Raw genomic sequence first — 25,815 nt, forward strand, 5'->3', positions numbered from 1 at the left:
ACATGATTTAGAATCCGAATAACATGAGCCCCTATCAGAAGTCGAATCTTTCCCTTATAGCAACTAAACTATGTAATATATGGTCATGACTTAGAATCTGAATAACATGAGCCCTTATCAGAATTCGAATCGAAGCTGGCTATACACCCCTGAAGATAAACACACTGATAAATTAGCTGCGAAAAAAAAATCTCGTATACGTTAAAGAAAAGGACAAAAATTAAAGCTTCTGTAGTTTATATATTATATGTATATATAAAGGGTGCGGCAGAAATAGTTAGACGATGTAAAATGAACATAGAAAACGTAACCCGATAGATAACGTGCTCATTGTTGTTTTGTTTTGTAAAGTGGTTTAAAGCATTGTGTATGCATGTAGGTTTGTTCGACTGTTCGGTGCGCATGCGCAGTATGGGAAGAATTACGTAAGCCTTCCGTTAGTAGCCATGGAGCGTTGGTAGGACGAACATCGCGCTTTCGCAGTGGAGTGTTTCTTCAAGAACAAAGACTCTGCAACAATTACGCAGTGTAAGTTTCGGAGTCATTTTAACATTGGCAGAAATGGACAAGTACCGACACGACAAACTATTCTTAATTGGGTGAAAAAGTTCCGAGCTTCGGCTTCTGCAAGATCAAAGAAATTCCCAGGTCGTCGATGTTCAGTGAGAACACCAGGCAACATAGGAGTGTGCCTGAGGCAACATGTCAGATAGGAGTGTGCGGCGAATATTACACTAGGACCTACACTTCCACCCATTCAAAATTTAGATGATTTACAAGTTGCTCCCTGAGGATTTTAATGCTCGCGTACAATTCTGCAATACAGTGTTGCAAATGATTAATGAGAACCCAAACTTTCTACAGAGATTAATCATGTCCGACGAGGCTCATTTTCACATTGATGGGTGTGTAAATAAGCAGAATTTCCGTTACTGGGCACCCAGAAATCCAAGGTTGTTGCATGAGGTGCCCCTTCATAGCCCTAAAGTAACAGTATGGTGTGGTGTTTATTTTGATAGGATTATTGGACCATACTTTTTCAACGACGAGGATGGTAGCACTGTAACTCTCACGTGTGCTCGATATGTGGACATATTCGAAAACTTTCTACTCCCAGAACTGCGACGGCGTCGCCTTAGACAGATGTGGTTCCAACAAGACGAGGCCACGTCACACACAGCAATTGCATCGAACAACATTCTTGGGAGGATGTTTCCAGGACGGGTTGTCTCTCGTCGCGGCAATGTTGCTTAGCCTGCACGCTCGCGCGACCTATCGACATGTGACTTCTTCCTATAGGGTTACTTGAAGCAACAAGTGTATGCAACAAAACCTGCAACATTTCAGGATTTGCGTGAATCCATTCAACATGCAATCCACCAAACCCCGCTGGACATGGTTCAACGAGCTGAGAGTGCTGTGAGGTGACGTGCAGAGATCTGTTTGAATAACCATGGTGCACACCTCACTGACAATTTTTAAGACGTAGTTACCATATGTAATGCTTTTGTATGTACATTCTGGACATGTAAAACTTTTGTTCATAAAAAGTCATTAAAATATTTAATTTGCAAAAAAAAATCGTCTAACTATTTCTGCACACACACACACACACATATATATATATATATATATCGCTAATTCTGAATCTTTACTGAGAGATTCATATATCATTGAACACGGTGAATTTGAACTTTACATGGCTAAGAGCTTACAATTTGCCAGCAAACAGGAGAACTGTGTCGGAAAACAAAACAACTATCAAATCAATTTCATTGCAATATAAATAAATTAAAATCATTTACTTACCCAAATTTTAAATCATATCAAAATGCCGAAAACATCTTGAGCTTTTAAACTCCTCTATGGATTTCCTTAGAAAAAGATTGTTCTCTCTCTCTCCAATTTTCTTTGAGGTAGAAGGCATCCTCTTGGCGAATTATTTAACAGGTTTTGTACTATGTGCAGATTTATTATGTGCTCCTGCATTTGTTTTCGAAACGAAATTCAGCAGAATTCAGTTCAGCCATTTTATCTTCAAACTCTTTTCACCAGCACCAGCTAGCAGATTTAAACGAAACCATCTTGAACCTTTCTGTATCCAAAACACCTATCAACCTGTTGGATGTCGTTATCTTTATGCCAACAACGCCTTTTGTGTTGCTAAGAGAAAACAAAGTATCAGCTAGAATTTCGATAGCAAAACAAACCTCAGTTGATAATAAAAAAAAAACATGAGATCGATAGGTATTTACTATTCACTTCTCACGATTCACAAAGAGCTTAAAACTAGAATATAAAATAGAAGTACTACTATTAACAACTCATCGTAAGGATCAGTTGATATATATATGCGAGAAAAATAATAAGATTTATAACACATTTTCAACAATACATCAGAACAGCCACAATAATGCACCGCAACCATACATCCATTCCATTTTGTATCAAAAGGTACTTCGATATATATTTATAAAACTTCTTGATAGATAGAGCTAAGTAATAAAAACAAGGTCCGAAATCGACTCCCACTACTGGTTTATATATAAAGATTCACTATATAAAACAGTATTTACAGAAAATACTACAAAAGTGCTTTCATCTAATTTATCAGGTTGAAATTAGGTAATTCTTGACCGTGTGGTCGAGAACAGGATCTCCATAGAGCCCCAAAATAGGCAGTGAAACGGGTTAGAAGTCACAGAGCCCCGGAGCAGGCTAAGCCAGGAGGAAAAGGTATAGCCAAAAGTCCTGAAGCAGACTAGAGGCTCTGGGTGTAGGTTAGTCTAATAAAGCAGTAGGAGGGACACCAGAGAACTGATACTGGTCTGCTGGTTGCTGCCGAATTTATAGGCGTCCAGAGCACAATGGCGCTGCTGCAGTCCTGTCGTCATGTGCTTTGTAGGAGGTGCCAGTGATTGAAATGAAATGAAATTTTGAGTTTTACGTCCCACGGTTATGCCGGTTAGGCTAAAGGAGATGGTGATAATGAGTAATGAATGAAATGGTGGAATGAAGAAAGTGGGAGGAAACGGGAGAACCCCGAGAAAACCCACGCACACGGTGTTTGTCCACCACAAAGTTCACTTGGCGGGAGCAGGGTTTGAACCTGAGACCCCTAGCACCAGAGGTGAACGCTCTACCACTGAGCCATCGCGGCCCCTGAGGTGCCATTGGTCTGCTGCTCGTAGTAATCCCACATGGTGTGTAGTAAATCCATGTGGTGATGTTCACAAACAAGAGTACATGGCATTGTTTGTATACATAAGCATGCGGTACATTACAATATAAAGATTGACAGATTTGATAGTACGAAGGTTGTTGCGAAAGCTCTAAGCCTAACTGAGAAATATTATAAATAGACATGTAAAACTTTTCGCGCATATATACAAGGTGGCCCAAAACAGTGGAAACGCCCTAATAAATGGTAAACTATGCAAAATATAACCAAAGTAACAGTGTAGGTGGGGAATACGGTTAAGAGAAAATGTTTTAAGACAATGACTCCGCCATCTTGAACGTCTTTAACGAAATGGAAACCGTAACACAACACATGATGTCATTTTACATGGTATCTACTGAAATTCCAAAATGAAATTTCGTGACCTTTCCTTTACCAAACCATAAACATTCGTAACATTCTCAAGAGCGATTTTGGATGCGAATTAGGCCGAATTTTCATGAATGCGATAGAAGCGCGCTTTACTTGCGATTTGGTAGCTTCTAAAGCCGACCATAGACATTTTTGGTGGCGAATTTTGACGTTTTATAGACCAAAATTTTCAAGTCTGTACTTGTATTTCTACAGATTAAAAAATAAATAAATAAATAAATAAATAAATAAAAATAAATCGTGACCCGAAAGCTAAATTTCGTGACTTTTTATTCACTTTCATGACCGTTTTCAGATTTCGTTACTTTCGTGGTAAGAGAACGAAGCACCGGAGTGACAGCAGACTATTTTAACTGCAGTCATGCGGAAAAGACTTCCATTAGCAATGCTATTGTGTTCAAAGTGCTGAAGAAATTCCACGAAACCGGATATGAGATAGATCGACCCAAAACTAGTACACCACGCATGGCAACAATTGTGGCAGTGTTGGCACCATTTGGTGAAGTTCCAAGAGAAACACGTGTAGTGTAGCTCTGAAGTGATGACATTCGTCGCACATTACTCATGCACATTGTGTCAATGAATACGGGGCACACTTATAAGCTGCAATTTCACCAACACCTTACAGAAAATGATCCAGATTGTCAACCGGAATTTGCTCGAAGGGAAACAGAACAGGCACGACAAAATCCGACGTTCGACTCTGTTGAATTATTTACAGATGAGGTAAACTTTTCAGACAAGATTAACAAACAAAATGTGCGGTACTGGTAAGATAGTAATCTGCATTCGCTTTACGCATCCGCAGGTGTTCCCGGCGTGTGCGAAGTCGCGTTGTGGGTGTGTACTTCATCGACGGGATCCTAACAGAGATGAGTTATCGGCGCATGTTACAAGACGGCCTCTTTTCATCACTGTTGTCGGAGGATGCTGTTTTCTAGCATTATGGCGCTCCACCCCACTGCGGTATCTGTGGGCGTGAGTACATCGATTAGCAGTTTCCTAATGAGTGGATTGGTCGGCAAGATGCTGTAGAAGGGCCACCTCATTCCCCTGACCTAACCCACTGGTTTACTACCTGTGGAGCTATGTGTAGTCTGTTGTGTATATGGTGAAAATTAGGAATGTTCGGTATCCAAAAAAAATGAACTGTGGACCGCCAACGGTTTGCGTAAGGTTCTGCGTGACTGGAACTCAGAATGCATCTGGCAATCGACCATAATGGGGAACACATTGTACACGTCCTGTAACAGTGATTTGTCCTTGTCGTATAACTAAGGAGGTTACATATGTAGGATCGACATGGTGTACGACCGACACCGGCATAGGATAGAATGCTGCATACGATTGAAATTATGATTTAGAAAAAATATTTTTTATAATAACGCAATATTAAATAACAATCATTTTCCTGAAGATATATCGGGGGAATAACGTACGATCGACACTGTTTGGGATATCTCCATGCCCTACACTTTGAATATGGGAGTATAAAAAAAAAAAAAAAAAAAATTGTGATGAATAATTCTTAATAGTTGATTCAAGCTCTTTGATACCGACGAAATAATATTTGTATGATACTTTTAAAGTGATGCAAATTTTTATGTACGCTAAGTTGGAACACACAAAGCACCTACATCATTACTTAGGTTATATTCTGCAATGTTTATAACCTATTACGGTGTTTCCACACTTCTGGACCATCCTGTATATTGCATCTTCATATCATACCAAATTTGGTGTTAATATCTACTTTTCCTATGTTATTGCAGGTAAAGAAAGATAACAGAATGAGCGATTGTGACCAAATGGTGAAACTAAAAGCAAGACCTTTGTTGATTACTTTCATGTGGGTTTAACGCTTCAAAATATCCAAGCAAACCTGATAACTACATTAGGCGACCCTTCTTATCCCTTAGTTAAGAAACAGCTGAATTTCGGAGGGAGGCAACCAGCATTGAAGATTACTCTCCACCAGGAAGGCCCGTAGAAACACCAATCCACGCAAATATTGACGAAGTCCATGGTAAGTGACATACATTACCTCTGATTGACTGTCAGGCAGATTGCCGAGACAGTTGGTTTGTCAACTGCAAGCGTTGAAAAAAAAATATATCACCCATCATTTGGGAATGAAAAAGAAAAGTTTCAGTGAGACAGGTACCCACATTTTTAACCTCTGACCAAAAGAAGATTAGGTGTAACATTTCAAAGAATAATCTTCAGATTTCCAGGCTAATTCAGATTCCTTTCTGACTATTCGTAACAGTAGATACAGATCTGGTTCCAAGCTGAGTCAAAGCAAAGATCTAGGCAACGGAAACAACTTTTTTCGCCAACCTCCAAAGAAGTCCCAGTCAGTAGCTCACCAAGAAAGGAGTGGTGATGGTAGATTATCTGCCAAAGGGGGAAACAATAACTGGGGATTATTATGCTTTGCCTTTCTACAAGGCTGCGTGATAACATTCGGAAGAAGCATCGTGGGAAACGGATAAAAAAAATGGTGTTCTTTTTGAACAGGACAATGAGCTTATTTACAAGTCGGTCGTTGTCATGGCAGCAATTCACAACTGCGACTTCGAGAAGGTCTTCCATACTCCTTAATTGTCCGATTTGGAACGTTCTGATTTTCATGTGTTCCCAAACCTCAAAAAGAAGCAGTAAGAGTCTGACACAAAAGATGATATTCTGGACCGCTTCCGACAAACCTCTTTTACCAGTGACATAAACGCATCTGAGTATCGACAAGTAGTGTTTTGAATAGTCAGGGACTATGCTAAAACGTACCACTATAATTGGAACTCAAAGTTAGTTCTTACGTTTGTTAGATTTAAAACTTTTGTAACAACTCTCGTATAAGGGTAATTATACAATCCAGTAGTTGCATTACCGGTCGTGTAGCTCGGTAGCAAATCACCCAGTATTATGCTTATGTTCCTGATAAGTGAATGGATCCACTACCGCAAGAGAACGTTCGCACGTCTCTCAACAGTTGTCCATTTGAAACAAAAATCTTCTACAATTCTCTCCCGGTGAAACAGTGGGAACATTTAAGTCAAATTGATTTATCACCTGAATTTTAAATACAGACGTAAATTTTGTACTGAAGTATTTTTAAAATGTCCCGATTATTTAGACAAATATAATGTGGAAATTCATGCTTCAGTTTCGTTAACAACACTCTCCATGGCTTTGGATTGGATATTTTAACAGAAGAAAGAACACTTATCAAAGCTTTAACACACTGTATTTTACACTATAATGTGTTATAGTTTCGGATTATAGTGTCTATATAGTACCTGATGAAGGATACGTTAGATATCCGAAACTGTAACACACTATAGTTTAATATACAGTGTATTGAAGCTTTGGCCAGTGTTTCTTCAGTTGCGTCCCATACGTTCGATGTAGAAGACAATATTATCTTCGGGGAGATAATATCAGCATTTACCTAATATAATCGAAACTATATATAACCAACGATATAGAAAGTAGAACTCTCCATTGGTCCCAGAGTAAGAAGTGAGTCCATGATAGTGGTTTTCGTCTCTGAAGCGAGAAGATGAAGGTTCAATTCCAGGCTTGTAAGACTGAAAGCTTACATTATCGACTCTCACTTCCCATTATCATTTACTTTCATCTATAATCCATTTGTCTTCAGTTTACAGAAAACAATTGTGGAATGTTAAAGGTTTTATTTAATTTCACACAGCGAGTGTTATCATATTGCCTATGTATTAGGACTATAAAATCCACTGTACTTATCAGGGGCGGATCCAGGATGTGATCAAGGGAGGGGCTAAACCATATTTTGCCGTTTTATCCAGTGTAAAGCAGGATTGAAGCCCATTTTATCCAATGTATACCTGAGCGTCAGGGGGGGGCTATAGCCCCTATAGCTCCCCCATTGAATCCGCCACTGGTACTTATTATATATCAGGTTGTCTAAAAGTACTGAAATATTTGCACATGCGGTGTTGTTGTGTCCCAATTTCAGGGTATATGAGTCGCAGCGGGTCAGGTATAACGTCATTCAACAGCTAACAGTTGAAGCCAGTAGATGTGCAAAGTGTTGGAACTGTTGTAATCAGATAAAAGCTATTGCGCTGTGAAGATGAAGAAACTACGCAAAACTGGGTGCATTTTACAATTTTATTTCGATAAAGGCACAAAATGCTGTGCAGGTCCCATACATCACCAAAAGCAACAGCCAAAAGATGGTTCAGTCGATCTGATTGGAAATTGTGATGTCCAAGATGATCCCTGAGGGGTGACCAATCACTGCAAAAGTAGAGCAAGACCAGCCATAACATCGCACTGCAAGCAATCATAACGTCGCCATTGACCTAAGCACTGTTAAACCATTTTGAGAAAGCTGGCTACAAAAACAGCTCGACGTTTGAGTGTTACATGATCCGACTCAAAAACATTTACTGGATTAAATTTCTAGCTGCAAATCTCTACTGAAACATAATGAATTCGAGACATTTCTGAAGCGGTTAATCACGAGTCATGAAAAGTGGATAATCTACAACAACAATATGCGAAAAAGATCGTGGTCGAAACGAGAAGCTCCATAGTCTGTGGCAACGCTCACACTAAGAGCCCGGAAGGTTATGCTGTGCGTTTGGTGTGACACCACAAACTGCTTCCGAAGGGCAGAACGATAGACTCGAACATGTACTGTCAACAATTAGCCTGAGTTCAAAGTAGCAACTCAAAAGAAACAGCCAGAGCTAGTCAACCGAAAGGGTGTCGTATATGATGCTGACAAGGCAAATGAAATGAAATCTAAGTTATGCCATGTGGGCTAAATGAAACGGCAATGATGAGAAATGAATCAAATGGTGGAATGAAGAAGAAAGTGAGAGGAAACGGGAGAAACCCGAGAAAACCCACGCACGCGCTGTTTGTCCACCACACAGCCCACTTAGCGCGAGCTGGGATCGAATCAGGGAACTCAGCACCATAGGTGAACGCTGTATCACTGAGCCACCGCAGTCCCCTTGGGTAGAAATAGTAGACAGAGGTATGCACGGATGTTTGACTTGAATATGATTGATGTCACAGGATACAGAAAACTATAAATGAGATATTTATAATTATTTCGTTAGAAACTAATTTGGAAAATGTGATTGTTACAGAACAAATAAGCTCTATATGTATTTATTTAAAGATTTATATAAAAGATTATTTGACACATTTTTAGCTTAATTTTTAAGGAAATAAGTGAAAGACTTACTTTGGTTGTCTTTGTGAGAGCTTTCCCAACAATTTTAATCACTTATTCCGTGGCTCTGTTCAAAATCGATTTACTTTTTAAACACATTTTGCACTTCCGGTCCTAAAATTGCACGAGGACCTCTTGCTAAACTGGTTGTTTGTGTAGAAACGTTTTTCACGCCGATTCTTTATAAAAGAACTGAAGATTTAACTAGTTTTTTGTACACACTAACACTGTGAGAAACAAGTAGATACATTAAATCTTCAGTTCTTTCATAAAGAAATCGGAGTATTTTTCTTTCCTCTCTTTCTGCATGAACAATGTTAATCGAAAGGTCTTATTTCTATTTTAGGATCCTTGTACTAGAAGTAAAAAATGTGTTTATAAAGTGAGTTGATCTTGAACAAAGACACAGTAAGTTACTGAAACTGACTGGAGAACTCTTCCTGACCCAATCAACGATGTTAAGTATTTCACTTATTTTCCAATAACAATATCAGGGCTCATAGTGGTCTGGTCTCTTGTAAATAGTTGAAAAGTGACCAAAAGCACACGAAAAAGTGACCAAAATCTCATCATGCCCCTTTTTTCCTTTGCCAATTTCTCCATCCTCTCTCTCTCTGTTTGTTGTTTTGTTTCATCTTTTCTTCTTTACTTCTTCTTTTTGAGCTTCCTCCTTTCTTAGGTTTTCTACGTATGCTTTGTAGTTACGGTAAGCAGACTTAGCAGATGTAAGAAGCTTCTGAGTAAGTGGAACCAGTTCTGGCCTATTTCAGAATTTCTTCATCCCAGACATTATATTTAACTTAGCATTGAGAGTTCTCAAAGCCATGAAATATTCAAATTCATCACCTACTCTTAAGAGGAACATGCAAGAAGCATAACAGAAGACGAACATGATGAACCGCACAAACGTACATACACAACGTTGAGCGGAGCGTTAACTATTACGAAAGAAAACTAAAAGACTAGTATGATAAAAGAAAGAAAACACAGAAGGATTCTCAACCCCACTTTGAGAGCTTAAGCATCCACCAACCATCCACTGTGCTTTAGAAAGAATATAAGCTGAAGTGAGAATAAAACTGACTGGTTCACATGTGGCAGCAAGTACTGAAGCTTTCAGAAGAGTAATGACTAACAAGTTTCTGCCTTTTTCCATTTATTTTTGTTAGAAAACTGCCAATGCAAAACATAAATCACACGAAAAAGTCACTTTACCTCCCAAAAAACTAACTTTTAGTGACCAACTTGAAAAAAGTAACTTTAGTTAAAAAAGTAACTCGCTATGAGCCCTGCAACAATAAAAAGTATACATTTGTTTCTTCATTACCTGCGGATGCAATATGTAATTTCCGCACAGACCTCTAGGTACAGAGGACCCACGGACCGAAATTACTTTGCCTATTAAAAATTAACAAATGCAATTAATCCGTTCTAGCCACAAAAACATTTTTTTTTTTTTTGTGCTGATTAGTAGAGTATGAAAATAACCTTTTTAAAATAACACTAAACGAAACCAACTAGTATACGGGCTAAAAACACCAGAAAGTACATAAAAAGAATGAAAAGTAGTTTTTGATTACAGTAGTTTGATAGATAACGTTTACCATAAACGTGAAAAAGCACTACTGGATGCGTGAAATTGTACGCATACGCGTATGTGCGCATCTATACGCCGAAATATTGTTCGCAAGTTCAGGGAAAAATTGCTCATTAAACTTGTTCGCGAACCGAAGAGTTCGTAAACCGTGGGTTTCTGTATAGATTTTTGTACTTATTTGTGCAATTTACATTTTTAAAAAAATCTCACGAAAATATTTCGTATCACTGTAAAAAAAAAACTTCTTCCCATTAATACAAGTGTAATGTTACTTTCTTAAAAGGTTTTCATCAGTCCTGAACCCATTTCTTCACGCTCTTCTTCAAAATATTACGGAAATCAGTGAACACTAAACTTTTACCGTATAATTATTAATTATTTAGAAAATCTTACAGTAGGGCATTTTGTGCTGTCCATGTATTCTTCACTGTCAAAGAGTATATCTTCATAGGCTTCCACGACAAACGGAGAAAGAACAAATATCATTTAAAGAAAAAGATTACTTTATTTTGTAGAAAATTACGAAAAAAAAAAAAAAAAACGTTTTCTTCTGATTTCTGCAATACATTGTAAAATTGGAAGTAAACCTGATGATCACCTTTCAAGAAAATCAGCAAACCATCTACTTCACTCATATCAGTAACAAATTATTTGAATTGCTGCCTATAAAAATAATGTCATCTATATACGGTGTGGCCCATACGTCGCTCGACATTAGCACTTTCCTCACTCTTCACTGACTATCATGTTACCTACTTAACAGAAACTACATGTATAAGAAGTTATATTAATGTTAATAATGGAAGATTTAATTAATATATATATATATATTGTGCATTGTACAGTTTTCTAGAATTTCTTACCACATTTCGATTCACAGTAACTTTGTAACGAACATATATTACAGTAGAAAATGAAATGAAATATTTCAGTTTAACGTCCCACGATTATGCCCTTCAGGCTAAGGGAGACGAAGATTAATGCAAGTGGATGATGATGGAAGAATTGGGAACGAGAAAGTGGGAGGAAACGATAGTACTCCTAGAGAACTCATGTGCACGATGTTGTCCACAACAAATTTATTTGGCCGGGGATTGAAACAAGAGACCCACGTACCAGAGGTAAGCGCTCTACTACTGAGCCACCGTGCTCCCCCCCCCCCCCATTTTCCCAGATATTTCAGCAGAATTAAGCTGTATTGCACACCTATCTTTAGTTTTACCTGACAACACTATGCACGTAGAAAAATGATATGTTCTAACGCAACGGTAGTTGAGGAGCGTGTTGCAAAAAGAGGTCTTGGTTGCAGAAAGCATACGGAAGCAAAGTTTCTAGAGACAGGAAGTATCGCTTTACGATCTAGATCAGGAATTTGAAGGCAGCTGGATTGGCTGCAAAGGACTAACATTATGACACGTAAGGTCTCCAGACCCAACTCCCGTCAGAGTTGGCTGTGAGATATGTCACGACAAAAATATAGGCGGAAAAGCAGAAAGATCGAATGACCTGCGAACAGATGCCTGCAGTCATAGTGAGCATTTCGACTAACCGGTGCCGGAAAACCTTTCTGGGTTTCAAATCAAGACCGCAGGCATATACATACAGGGTGTTTCAAAACAACACCGACAATGTTTGGGAGGTGATTCCTGATACCAAGGTAAGACGAAAAGTATAGACCGATCTGGGTGCACAAATGCTTCCTTTCGGAGTTATAGCCTGCCAAAAACATGAAAAAATTGAACATTAAAGTTCCATAGCTTCAATACTATGGGACCTACCGTAGTCGGGTTAATACTTCACTTAAGAACTAGTATGTGCCCTATCCAAATATCTGTGTTTCAGAATCCTGCGGTACTTCCGGAACAACTTTTATAGAGGTACTTGGTGAGTACTTCAAGTGACATGCCCCTAGCCAAATTACCTCTATAAAAATTGTTGCGTGAGTGCCGCAGGATTCTAAAACCTGTATTTTTGAATTACTCACATATTAGTTCTTAAGTGAAGTATTGACCCGACTACGGTAGGTCCCGTAGTATTGAAGCTATGGACCTTTAAGTTCATTTTTTCATGTTTTGGGCAGCCTATAACTCCGAAAGGAAGCATTTGTGCATCCAGGTTGGTCTATACTTTTTGTCTTATCTTGGTGTCAGGAATCACCTCCCAAACGTTGTCGGTCTTGTTTTGGAACACCCTGTATATGTGAATGGTGAGGCAGAGACAGACTGAGAATGTCAGACATGAAATGTTGCCAGGCAGAACTTAGTACCAACCTAATTTCACTGAAATATCTTACAGTAAACTGAAATGTAGGAAGAACTTCTGGAAAACTCTGTATACTACACAAAGGAGAATAACATTATTTTTCATATCTATTACATGCATGTACTTACATAATTTCTGTCAAGCGACTATGAGCTGCCCTGTATATTATTAACATGCAACTAAGATTTAGAAAAAATATCTTTGCAAAACAAAAAGAGGTACATAATTTAGAACAATCACTTACAACATGCAATTGATAATAATAATAATAAAACAAAAATTAAGATAAACGTGGAATACCTAAACAGATCGCTCCCAGGTGATTGTTTTTCAAACTTACTTTACATTACGAGCGTGACAACGTATCTCCTATGTAAGCCTGGCGAGCCTGTGGGAAAGGGAAACATTTATTTAGTATCATGGTACAAAAACTACAATATGAAAAACAAAATGTCCTTGTTTTGGAAGGGTAAACCTTGTTAAAAGGCTCTTCTCATTTACACATAATGACACATACTATACAGACATCCACACATACACAAATGCTACTTAAGAGTACAACTAAACTCACACATAAGCACCACTCTCTACCACACACTGCAATTAACACTCTTAAACCTTTGTATAGTTTCATAATGGAGAGAACAAATTCGTGAAAAGAAACAATATCGAAACATGTGTGTCCAACTGTTGATAAATACTTGTGTTTTAAATAAAATTAAACCATATAATTTTTATGTTATCACATATATATATATATAATTCACACCTCCTCTCTTGTATCAGAAAGATTGTTGATAAACTACGGGAAGTAATATAACAGAAACACAATACTTGAAAGTGAATTAGATTTTCACGTTTACTATTTCGTGAACTACCTCTGACTAACACTTCATTAATTTTCTTCTTCTTGGTATTTAAAATTTAACTCATGTGACAAAGAGCGAAAAGGAAGGTAAATACTCCGTTTTGTCTTTTTATGTGATCGTATTTAGATTCTGTATCCTCATATAATCCCCTTTTGTGTCGCTTACTATGAATACAACTAAAACAAAGTCATTTACTGAAGAAGTTCATCTACGAATATTAAGAAACTGATTTTAACGTAATCCTTTTCAAACTAAAGTCAAGTGAAATATTTCAACTTTACGTCCCCGATTATCCCGACTAGGCTAAAGGTGACGGTGGTGATGAGAAATGAATGGAATGGTGGATTGAATAAAGTAGGAGGAAACGGGAGAACCCCGAGAAAACTTCCACGGTGTTTGTCCACCACAAAGTTCACTTGGCGCGAGCTGGCATCGAATCAGGGACCCCACGCACCAGAGGTCAACGCTCAACCACTGAACCACCGCGGTCCCAGAAGTTTCAATAGAAATGAAATCATACAATATTGTGACAGTGACTGTTAAAAACAGTCATATAATGTACACTTATTCACCAAAACTTATCATTTTGTTGGTATGTTAAAATTTCTCTCGGAATGTACACATAGTTAATGTTTGTTATACAGTCATCTTTTCACCCAAAACACACAAGAAAACAGTACAACGTCAGCTTCGAATTTTCCTCCCAAACCTGCAAACTGCTATTATAAATTAAAGTTATTTGCAGCTCTGATATATGATAAAACAATAAAATGTAACTCCATTGAGGCTCTGAAGAGCTTCAAGAAATATATCGATACTTTAGTAACTAAATTTACGTACGTAACGTACATTTTTGAATATTTTGCTCAATTTAAGTGATATAATTTATACTCTTTAGTAATATAAAATATACACAAAAAGGTGTTTAGCCCGCACTACTCTGTTCAAATATAGAATTCATTCAAGAATTAACTCACACCTGTAACAGACTTGCAGTAGGAAGTAGAATAGCGATCAAGATTATTTTCTGAAACAATCCATACCACGCATTAAGATAAGAATTTGTAATGCTTTATATTATTATTGTTATTATTTTTACAATCCGCATTACTTCACAATGTCACATTTTGAATAATTAATTCGACTGACAGGCTCTCCAAATAAAACTAAACTAACTCTATGGCCTATGGAACCCGGAGGTTCAATGCCGCATTCACAAAAGCTCTCTATTGATTTCTATCCTCAGCCAAATGGATCCAGTTTCTACTTTGTATTCCTATTTCGGCGAGATCATCTTAATATTATCTTCCCATCTGCCCTAGGTCTTCCTAATGGTAGTTTTCCAATTGGACTTCCAGTTAAGACCTTGAAAGCATTCCTACTTTCTTCCATTCTGGCTACATAACCTGCCCACCTAAGCTTCCTAGACTTGATGACTCTAACAATGTTTGGTAAACCGTATAAATTATATAATTTCTCGTTATAAAGTTTCCATCACTCCCCATTCCGGTCCTCTTGGGTCTTATTCTCAAATACATTCAGTCTATGTTCTCCTCAGTGCAGGCGACCATGTTTTGTAACCATACAGAACAACAGGCACGATTATCATTTTACATATTTTAAGCTTCAAATTTCTCGACAGAACTCGCGGTCTCGAAGAGACCCTGAACCGAACAACACGAATTTCCTGCTTTTAGTTGATATTTAATTTATTCGTGAATATGGTTTTCGTCCGTTAATATTGATCCTAAGTTTTTGAAAGTATCCACTTTATCAAAATTTATTATTATTTGATAGTTTAATGCATCTATAATTTACAGTATTACGATGCCAACGAATTTTCATGTTTTTAGTTTTCTCTGAATTTACTTCTACACCCATGTCTCTGCAAGCGTTTAATAAGACCTTTGCATTTCTTTCTATTGTTCTCCTATTATCCCTTATTAAATTTACATCGAATACTTAATTGAATACATTGTTCTTAGTTCTATATTATACTGAAATCTAAAAAAGCGATAAATGTAATAAGGTTTGCCTCTTACTGAATGGTTATAAATTCTTGAAGTTCAATATACTAGCAGTGACGAAGTATTTGCATATAAGGTTAATTAGTTGATTTCATGTGACTGATAGTAAAACATAACAAACAAGAAAACAAAACATGTAAAAGTCTAACTGCACATTAGCTGTCATATCGAAGCTCTCAAAACTGAATTCCTTACGCAATATATAATATTCATGCTTCATTTCGGATTTCCCATAATTATTGCAACGTTATTTTTCCCTTTTGTAATGATATCGCAATCTGTTCAATATGTATCAGTCTAACATATACTAAAACTATAAACAAAAAATAAATAAATAAATAAATAAATAAAATAAAATAAAAAATAAAGATACATCTATTAATTTCTACATATGGCTCTCATATTTTGTAAAAAAAGAAATAAATAAAAAAGTTGCAATTTTTAATTCAAAATATGTTTTCATCAATATACTGTTGGTTATTTCTCACTTTAAAAAAAAAGTAGTTTTTTTTTTCTTAAAAAATAATACCGGAAAAACAGTCAATGCAAGAGGTCTACCCTTCCAGTTACTATCAAAAATACCTTTAAACAGCAAGTAACTGATACTTCTCGCCTGAAGGCAGCACACGCAACCATGATGAGTAACATTTAGGCATAGACACTCTCATGGCTGGCTTGTTTCCTGGAAGAAGAATGCGTAAAGTGAACGTAGTAATATAATATTCAGCACATAACAAAAAAAAGTACACTAATAAAGAAGAAGAAGAAGAGGAAAAGTATAACAAGGGCAAAATGTAACCATTCGGGAAAGAAACGTACAAATCATTTCAAAAACCAGGTTCCCCATTCAGATAAACACAAATTCCATTCAAATATGCTTGATAAGTGCACCTCAACGTGATTGCAATTGCTATAGACGTTACTGTAACGTGTCAACGTTATACAGGGTGTTACAAAAAAAACTGTCATAATATTTCGGGAATTGACTCCTCACATCAAGAAAAAAAGTTCATATGTATCTGTGGTCGGAAGTGCATAGTTTCGTAGTTAGAAAGTGCCGAAAACGTGAAAAAATGAACTTTAAAGGTCCATAGTTCCACTACTATAGGACCGATCGTAGTTGGGTCAAAATTTCACTGAGGAACTAGTATGTGAAATATCCAAATATCCATCTTCCAGAACCTTCCGTACTTGCACATCATTTTTGGAGAGGCTGTTTGGGAGTACTTGATCACTCTCCATCTACCTCTCTAAAAATTTGTGTGCAACTACTGGAGCATTCATAAACATGGATATTTGGATAGTTCACATACCAGTTCCTCAGTGATGTCTTGACCCGGCTACGATAGGTCCCATAGTAGTGGAGCTATGAACTTTTACAGTTCACTTGTTTTACGTTTTCGGCACTATCCACTTTCGAGCACAAGTCTAGATGATTTCTTTTCTTATTTTGATATGAGAAATCTGTTCATAAAATGTGACCCATTTTTGTAACACCCTGTATACGGTTGATACAGACTATATTTACTTAATCCTTTAAGATATCATGGAAGTGTCAAATTAGTAATATTTAAAACATGTCTTAACAAGAACCCAAATATATAGTCTTACTTTGTATCATGAAACAGTTGTACTTTAATCTTACAGTTTAAGTTGCGCTGACACCTTTCTCTTAAAAAAACAGGACACATGACTGATGAACACATGTATGAAGGCTCCTGCCTACTTGTGAAACCTTTCTGAGAAAAATAAAATAATTTCACTTCGTAAACATGAAATTTTACTCTAGAAGGGACAACGAATTAGTATCATTGATAATACTACAAACATTAGCATCATACCTTCTGTAAGAAGCCTACTTCGTTACAGTTTTGAGAAGTGACATTATTTTACTTTTCTTCACATGTGTCCCCTTTAGCAATTTTTTATAAGTCATCGACAAAAGTATTAGCGCGCACAAACTTTTTAATTTAAATACTATGCTTCGCGACACAAGGTATGACTGTATATTTGAGTTATCCATCATATATCCTATAGTATCTATGAATTATTATGCTTTGATAATGTTTCTCTGATTACAACAAACTTCTTCGGCACTGAAACATATCTACTACTGATTACTTTCGCAACAATCACGGCGTACTGAATGAAATATTTTAACGCCCTACTCTTATGATGATGCTACAGACATCGTCAGTTTTGTTTCAAGTTGTTTGTTTTATTCTTCAAGCAAACAACTGTAGTGCCATCTGTTGACGAGGAACGAGTGGAACGCGACACAGGAAGTTATCCTGAATTGTCAAACTTTTTGTCGTGCTCCACTCGTTCCTCGTCAACAGATGGCACACTGGTCGTTTACTTGAATAATATAACAAACAACTAACGATGCTTGTACAGCCTTCAAAGAGTGGGGGATTGCAAATACATTTTAGAAATTGTATTTGCAATAACTCCTTCATTGTTCGTTTTCAGCTACAGAACAGGCACTATTATTTTGAACCACAATCTCCTAGTGTGCCCAGTATGTTTTTCTTGTGAAAGCGAAATAAGGACACGTAACAAGCATATTTTGCAACACACACAGTAATCTTTTAACTTAAACCAAAAACAGAATGATAAAAAAATACATCTATTTCTAACCCCACACCCATGTACCAAAACTCACCCATCATGTCTCTTTAGTTACCAGACATTCTACACTTAATTAATGTGCTGAAACTATAATCAGAAAGTCGAAAAGTCTTCTTGAGCAAGCTGATACTTTCAAGCTTAGCGCTTCACATATTCAAAACACTGAATAGTATTAGAAAAAACATCTACTACATACTCAAAACGTTCCTTCATAATGATGCTTCAATGATTTCCATGTAACTAAGTCAGGTTTAACCTATCTCTAGGCTTTCAATCATGTCAGCCACAAAATCAAGGCAAATTTCTGCTTAATTAGCATTTAAGTTAATAAAACTTGCTTCAACCCAAGGAAGAAAGAAGAAAAATATACGAAAGAATTCATAAGTAAGAGAACGTTCTTGGGAATTAAGAATACTAATACATTTCCAATAAATATTTTTTTTATTAATTTATATACCAGTAAACACTTATAACAGATCAAGGAGTTTACGATCACGTTAGTTTACATGAGGTATACAAAAAGAATTCATCATTTAGCATTATATATTCCGATTGCATATACACATTTAAGTTCAAAATGTGCACCAATGTTTCATTTGTTTTTTTTTAAAATCCCTTTTCCTTTGAAAGAAAAAAAGACTGAACACTGTAAAATAATACAACGGTATCATTTGAGCTGATACACTGTCAAATATTCACTACGAAAATATATATGTTTGTATATTTATATATTTATACTTAAGTATAATGCGAACTGTATTTTATTATGCTTAGACCTTTGAAAATTATTTACAAACACTGGGTTTGCACATTTTGGAGATTTTGAGTTTTAGGTTTATATATTTAATATATATAATATATGTTTTAAAAAAATCAGGAACGTTCCACGATGAAGTACAAATATCCTGAAATAAACAGAATACCAATCGCCACCATCTAACAATACTACAATACAATTATTATTATTTTTTTTTTCTTAATTCCAGGCACTCGTGAGGCAGTAGTTACCTCGGAGTCAACATTCAACCCAACGCCACGCTTCACGCTCATATTTTCTCTTGAATGAACGGATGTGTCAACGCGTGGTTGATCGAGATACGCTTCGATGAATCAAGCATCAAGATCCTTTCGAGCAAGTCCTTCAACTGTCCCACTTTCCGCATTTGGTCTTCCGGGAGATTTTGGTGGCCAATCAGTTCATTTAATAAATCCCTTGTTGGGTTTATCGTTGACATCACAACCACTTTTTCCTAAAAAGAAACAGAGAAATCAAATTAGAAATAATAAAATTTAATAGCTCAACATTTGTACAACGGTAACACTGAAGTTGCTAGATACGTTAACAATATTTATTTTTTAATTGGTGTTCTTCACCACCAAAGCTAAGACATAAATTTTAGAACAGTTTAGAATGGAAGAAACACGTGTACTACCAGTGAGAATCAAACCCAAAAATCCTACATAGAAATTCAGCAAGCTAAACATATAGCCACAAGAGAACCGGCCCGTGGGTGGGGAAAGTGGGATAGTTGGCCCAAGCTCCACGCTATGACGAAAAATAGATAGGAGCTTAAGAAAAAGTAACAAGTTTACTATTTCTAATTCGTTCTAGGAATTCAAAATATTTTGAGATGATGAACCATCATTTAGCACGACACTTTTATGATTGTACACCATTAATATCCCGAAGTGCACTCATAATATTAACCACGGATACATTACAGATAATTCTGAAGTGAATGTCCGACTTAAACTTTAACATGGTGGGAATTTGTTGAGAGATTAACGCGCAGCTACATGAATTTGTATTTGTAGATTTTTCAATTCCAAATACATGTGTCCTATATTCAAAATAAAATACTAGGTATTAAAAGGTTTCCGAAAGTACATGTTCGAATATTTGGAAAATACCATGTTGTATTGTATAACCTGCGTATTATAAAGTCAATTCTTTTCATTATTGTTATTATTTTTCCCTTTGTTTTAAATATTTAGTGGGATATCACTATTATTGATTTGAAAAATCAAAGTTAGCACGAAATAATTTCTTCATGCTGGATATTGGATTCTAAGCTGCATCATTGATCGCACAATTTACTTTCACCTCAGATTGTACAAGCCAAGAGGAGACGGCTTTGACCACAAAAAACCTACATTCCAAAACTGTATAACGTAGTTAAACGCCGTTATCATGTGAGTAACCAATAGTATTGCCGTTATACCTGATTACAAAAGTTTGTGAACTTCATTCTATACGGTGTCCCAACAAGAATGCTGGATTTGATATGCCCAAAAAGACCACAGGTGAAAATTCCGATATAAGAATGTCGAGTTTGATATTGAACGCATGTAGTTTCACATAAGATGGCGCTACCTGCCAATCCTCCCATGACACAATTATTTTGCTTCATGAGAAATTCCCGAGCCGAATACGCGCTCGCAACGGTGATCAAAATTGGGCACCAAGGTCATGTGACCTTACTCCTTGAAACAGCTTCTTTTTTTTTCATTTATATATATATATATATATATATATATATATATATATATATATATATATATATATATATATATATATGGCAAATTCATTGCAATTTGCTCACAAATGAAAGGTAAAACATTTTAGAACCCGACGAGAGAAAAGGTCTTGGCCTATTGTGGATGAATTAAGAAAAATAAACTTAAATATCGCGCCGCTGTGATGGTGCATTATGTACGCGTGCGATACAAAACGACCATTACCCTGCAAATTGAAGTTCAAACACACAATAAATGCCTCATAGGTGTCTCTCAAGCTGCTCTGTCTACTTCTCTCTCAGATCTCACTTTTGGGAGTTGTCTATTGCATGCTAGTTGTGTGTGTGTGTGTTGAAGTGAGGTGTAAAGTATTCCCTATTAGTCAGCATAATGCCCCGTACGAAAAGGGAATTGGGCACCGAAACGAGAGCAAAAATAGTTACTTTACGTGAAGAAGGTTATACAATATGGGAAATAGCCGCAAAAGTGAACACACCTTATACTACAGTGCATGATACCTTAAAACGATTTGCTGAAACAGGGGAAAATCGCTCTCGAGCAAGATCTGGAAGGCCTAGAGCTACTACTGCAAGGGAGAACAAATACATTATAGTGACAAGCAAACGCGACAGGTTGAAAACAGTGCCCCAAATACATGGTGAAGTGAACGAAACTCGCGAAAAGCCGATCAGCTATGAAACTGTCCGGACGCGGTTAGTTAATGCGGGACTAAACGGTCGTATGGCAACTAGGAAACCGCTCTTGCGCCCTCAAAACAAAAAGGAGAGATTGCTGTGGGCAAGAAAATTTGAAGCTGGGGGCCAGAGCAGTGGAACAAGTGCTTATTTACTGACGAATCAAAGTTTGAACTCTTCAGTCATAGACGCACGGTTTTCGTGGATCGCTCCAAGGGCGAAAGACTGCTTCCATCGTGTATTTTGCCAACGATAAAGCACGAGGGTGGTTCTGTGATGGTGTGGGGTTGCTTTGGTAACGATCAAGTGGGGGATTTAGTGCAAATAGAGGGTACAATGCAGAAAGAACAGTACCATCAGATTTTGATCAAACACGCAGTGCCATCTGGGAAGAGGCTCATTGGTCGTGGTTTCATCATGCAGCAAGACAATAACCCAAAACACACATCCCGACTTTGTAGAGGGTATTTGTCAGCAAACGAGCAACGGGGAGATCTCAAGAATATGATGTGGACCCCACAATCACCGAATTGCAATCCAAATGAGCTACTGTGGGATGAGCTTGACAGGGCAGTTCGAACGATGCGTCCCTCTAGTGAGAAACACTTATTTGAGTGTCTTCGCAAAGCCTGGACAGCAATCAAGCCCGAAACTCTACAGAAACTCATACGCCGAATGCCCAAAGTCTGTAAAGCTGTTATTACAGCACGTGGAGGCTACTTTGATGAATCAAAGATTTAAGTTTTTTGACAAAACAATGGTCCATTTCTGTTAAATTTCTTTATTTTCCTCTCAAATACCTATTGTGAGTTCCAGATAAAAAATAAATTCTATTGATATGTCTGCTTTTTCTCGAACACACGTAAAGTATACATAAACCTACTTAGTACGGAAACTTTTCGGGGATATATTTCTGAAATCACAGCTTTACACAAATAAACCCAGAACAGTGCAAGATCTTACAGAAGAAATTGAACGTGTCATTAGCTAAAGGCATACGTGTGAAAAAGTGATTATGAATTTCATCAAGAAAGTATGATGTTGCGGAACAAGTCGTGGAAGACCTATGCGAGACATTTTCCATTCTTAAATCGGAACATTTACTGATGTAATTATGTAAAAGTGTTTTCCATTGTGTAAAAGTAAAGCACTTATTAGGGTATATTAAACCTGGCGTTCTTGTTGGGACATTCTTTATTTAATAATTCAAGCATATCCAACAGCAGCTTGGTGAACGAACCGTCAAAAGGTCGCACACTTGGGCAGCAAAAACGCCTTAAAATTACAATGTAGAGCATCATGTGATACAAAAGGACAACAAATTAACTTGCACTGTACCGCTCTAAAGTAATTGACACGGGTCAAGCTCAAACGCTTTTGCATAAATTTTCGTGATGCAAGAAAGAAAGTGACAGATTTTATTATCGTTTCTAGATGATATATCGTCATTGATGATTAAACATTGGTCATTGTTACGAAACTGAGGGGAAAACAAAAACCCAGCACGAGAATCTTTCTAGATAATGCTCCATAAGGTGAACTATAAAAGAGTTCTTTTTTCAACCTAGTCAAACAAAATGTCACATTGCCACGCTACGGAGAATATGTAATCAATCCGAAGAAGAGTTCTTTTTTCAACCTAGTCAAACAAAATGTCACATTGCCACGCTACGGAGAATATGTAATCAATCCGAAGAAGAGTTCTTTTTTCAAACTAGTCAAACAAAATGTCACATTGCCACGCTACGGAGAATATGTAATCAATCCGAAGAAGAGTTCTTTTTTCAACCTAGTCAAACAAAATGTCACATTGCCACGCTACGGAGAATATGTAATCAATCCGAAGAAGAGTTCTTTTTTTCAACCTAGTCAAACAAAATGTCACATTGCCACGCTACGGAGAATATGTAATCAATCCGAAGAAGAGTTCTTTTTTCAAACTAGTCAAACAAAATGTCATATTGCCACGCTACGGAGAATATGTAATCAATCCGAAGAAGAGTTCTTTTTTCAACCTAGTCAAACAAAATGTCACATTGCCACGCTACGGAGAATATGTAATCAATCCGAAGAAGAGTTCTTTTTTCAAACTAGTCAAACAAAATGTCACATTGCCACGCTACGGAGAATATGTAATCAATCCGAAATGGTTCGGTAGTTGGATCGAGTGATCTTAGTGAACGTCCAAGTCGGATTAATATTCAACAGTTCTCCTGGAAACACGGCCACACAATCGAGTTTTAAGGTCTTTAAACACTGAAGAAATGACTTCTGCCTGTACCTGTACCTCGCGCATCATGCTTTCTTTTACTTACTACAATTAGAAGACAGAGAAATGAAGTATCACTTCCTACTTTGATGATGTATCTTAGTGGTTTATATGTTTCAACTAGGGAAACACTTAGAACCAAGATTTAAGAGATGGTTTCAATGAATGAAAAAAGTACATAAATTATATCAAAAACCGTTTTAAAACGTATTAACAGTACAGCAATGCTCTCCCGTGTTTTACTTTTGACTAAAAGTTTCCAGTGTTACCTTCGTATAGTACCAACCAAATACATACAAAATATACATGTACTAAATAAATTTTTATTATACACTGATGGAAAACCATTTAATATCTCGTATAGATTATCCGATTCGAACGAAATTTGCACCACAGAATGTGACCTGTAGAAGGCATGCTAATCATAGTGACTTTAGAGGACACGCGGCTTGTAATTTGAAGGTTATCGGACCACATGACGAGTATAGTTGTGTGGGATCATAGTCTGTATCTGCAATGCCAATGATTTCGAACGTGGTGCTGCGTGAGGGCGAGTGGTCCTTCTACAAATTGTCGCTCAAGCGGGCTGTGACGTGTCAAATGACCCATCGATAGCGTACACGATGAAAAGCAAAAGATTTCATAGCGGAGTACCTTTTCCCCTTCTCCAGTGTCACTGAGAATCACCGAGCAGAATGATCATTACACTTTTTGATTTGGTTTGAGTTTAGCGTTCTCTTCAGCAGCGAGGTAATCTGAGACGTGGACCTATAGTTTAATGGGATCCAAATGACATGCACTCTCGCCGGGAATCAAACCCGGGTCTTCCACACCAAAGGTGAGCACGTTATCCACATTGTCACGAGGGAGATCGAAACATCACCAGCTGTCCTAACTGATAGCACAGGAACTGTTAATGCAGCTGTTGTGGTTTCCACCTGCGCACACGAACAATGAACAAGAGGTTGTTGGATGCGCGTGTTTCACACTGAAATTTTCCGATACTGATTTCTTTGGCCTTCCATGGCTGAGTAAGTAATTTTCCCTGACTCCCGACACTACCATTTATGGCGAGGTTTACGAAAAAAAAAAAAAAAAAGGCCTCACCATTCCCTCAACCGTCCACCGCTCTTTTTTCCTTCCTTTTTTTAAATACAGTACAAAATTATCACTGTAATGTAAGCAAAAAGCTAGTACTCGCCACAAAAACAAAATACAGGGTGATTATAATTAAAGTATCACTTTCAAAATGCGGTATTAAAAAAGGTATCACTTTCAAAATGCGGTATTAAAAAAGGTATCACTTTCAAAATGCGGTATTAAAAAAAAAAAAAAAGAACTGGTACAAGGACTTCAAATTTGAACTGAATATCTTGAAGGGGAAAAAGGTATGGCATGCGAAAAAAAGAAGTTCCAAAGTGTACCAATTGATGGCGCTGTACGTGGCATAACAAGAGTGGATTCGGCTACAAGTGACATTTTGGATCGAAATACGACGGCTTTGGCATAAGTTGAACATTAAACCAACTGTACTGTTTAATGTGCATGATTGTTTCGGTTTTGTAACGGAAAAAATTGGTTTCCAAGTCATTCAACAGTTGTAGCACTATTTGTGGAAAGCCCATCCACCACGGCAAGGTCGTACCACATTGGATGGGAAAAATCGGGCAAAATCCGCATAAAAAGCATATAATGATTCGGTTTTTAATTGTCCTTCGGCCAAAAACCACATAAAAAGCAACAACAAAAACGTGTTAATTATCGCTAGGCTTGCGCAAGACATGTTTAATATGCTGTCCACCATTTTCCGTCCTAATTTGAAATGATAAACACAGCATGTTCCACAATAGACCGTAGTGTCTCAGGGGTCACGTGAATGTGTTGCCTTCAATTCAGATAAATTTGCAATTGGGTCGAACACATTTTTAAGATAACCCCATAGCCAGAAAGCACAAGGATTTAGGTCCGGTGATCTTGCAGGCCAGGCTGTTTGAAAATGACACCTGCTAATTCTATCATTTCTGAAATGCCTCTTGAGCAGTTGTATTACTGGCTTTGCAATGTGCGGAGTAGCACCATCTTGCATGAAAATGATTCTGTCCAGA

General features: G+C 37.2%; 1 protein-coding gene across 3 annotated transcripts in view; it reads right to left on the minus strand.

Annotated features, from left to right (window-relative positions):
- The window catches only part of Prp4k (Pre-mRNA processing factor 4 kinase), a 117,059-nt gene that overhangs the window by 17,300 nt on the left and 73,944 nt on the right, over positions 1 to 25,815 (minus strand). The window contains exons 15-18 of one of the 3 annotated variants that reach the window (XR_014132136.1): positions 19,238 to 19,479; positions 16,181 to 16,280; positions 13,043 to 13,090; positions 1,810 to 2,163 (exon numbers count right to left, since the gene is read on the minus strand). Coding sequence is in view for 1 of the 3 variants with exons in the window: in XM_081764489.1 (XP_081620615.1) it covers positions 19,276 to 19,479 (204 nt within the window). In the remaining 2 variants the exon portion in view is untranslated. Of the gene's footprint in view, positions 1 to 1,809; positions 2,164 to 13,002; positions 13,091 to 16,180; positions 16,281 to 18,819; positions 19,480 to 25,815 lie in introns of those variants that run through there. The other 2 variants (XR_014132135.1, XM_081764489.1) reach the window with 2 other exon arrangements.

This window comes from Thermobia domestica, chromosome 7 (genome assembly GCF_964235325.1).
Source record: "Thermobia domestica chromosome 7, izTheDome1.hap1.1, whole genome shotgun sequence".
Taxonomy (NCBI): Eukaryota; Metazoa; Arthropoda; class Insecta; order Zygentoma; family Lepismatidae; genus Thermobia; species Thermobia domestica.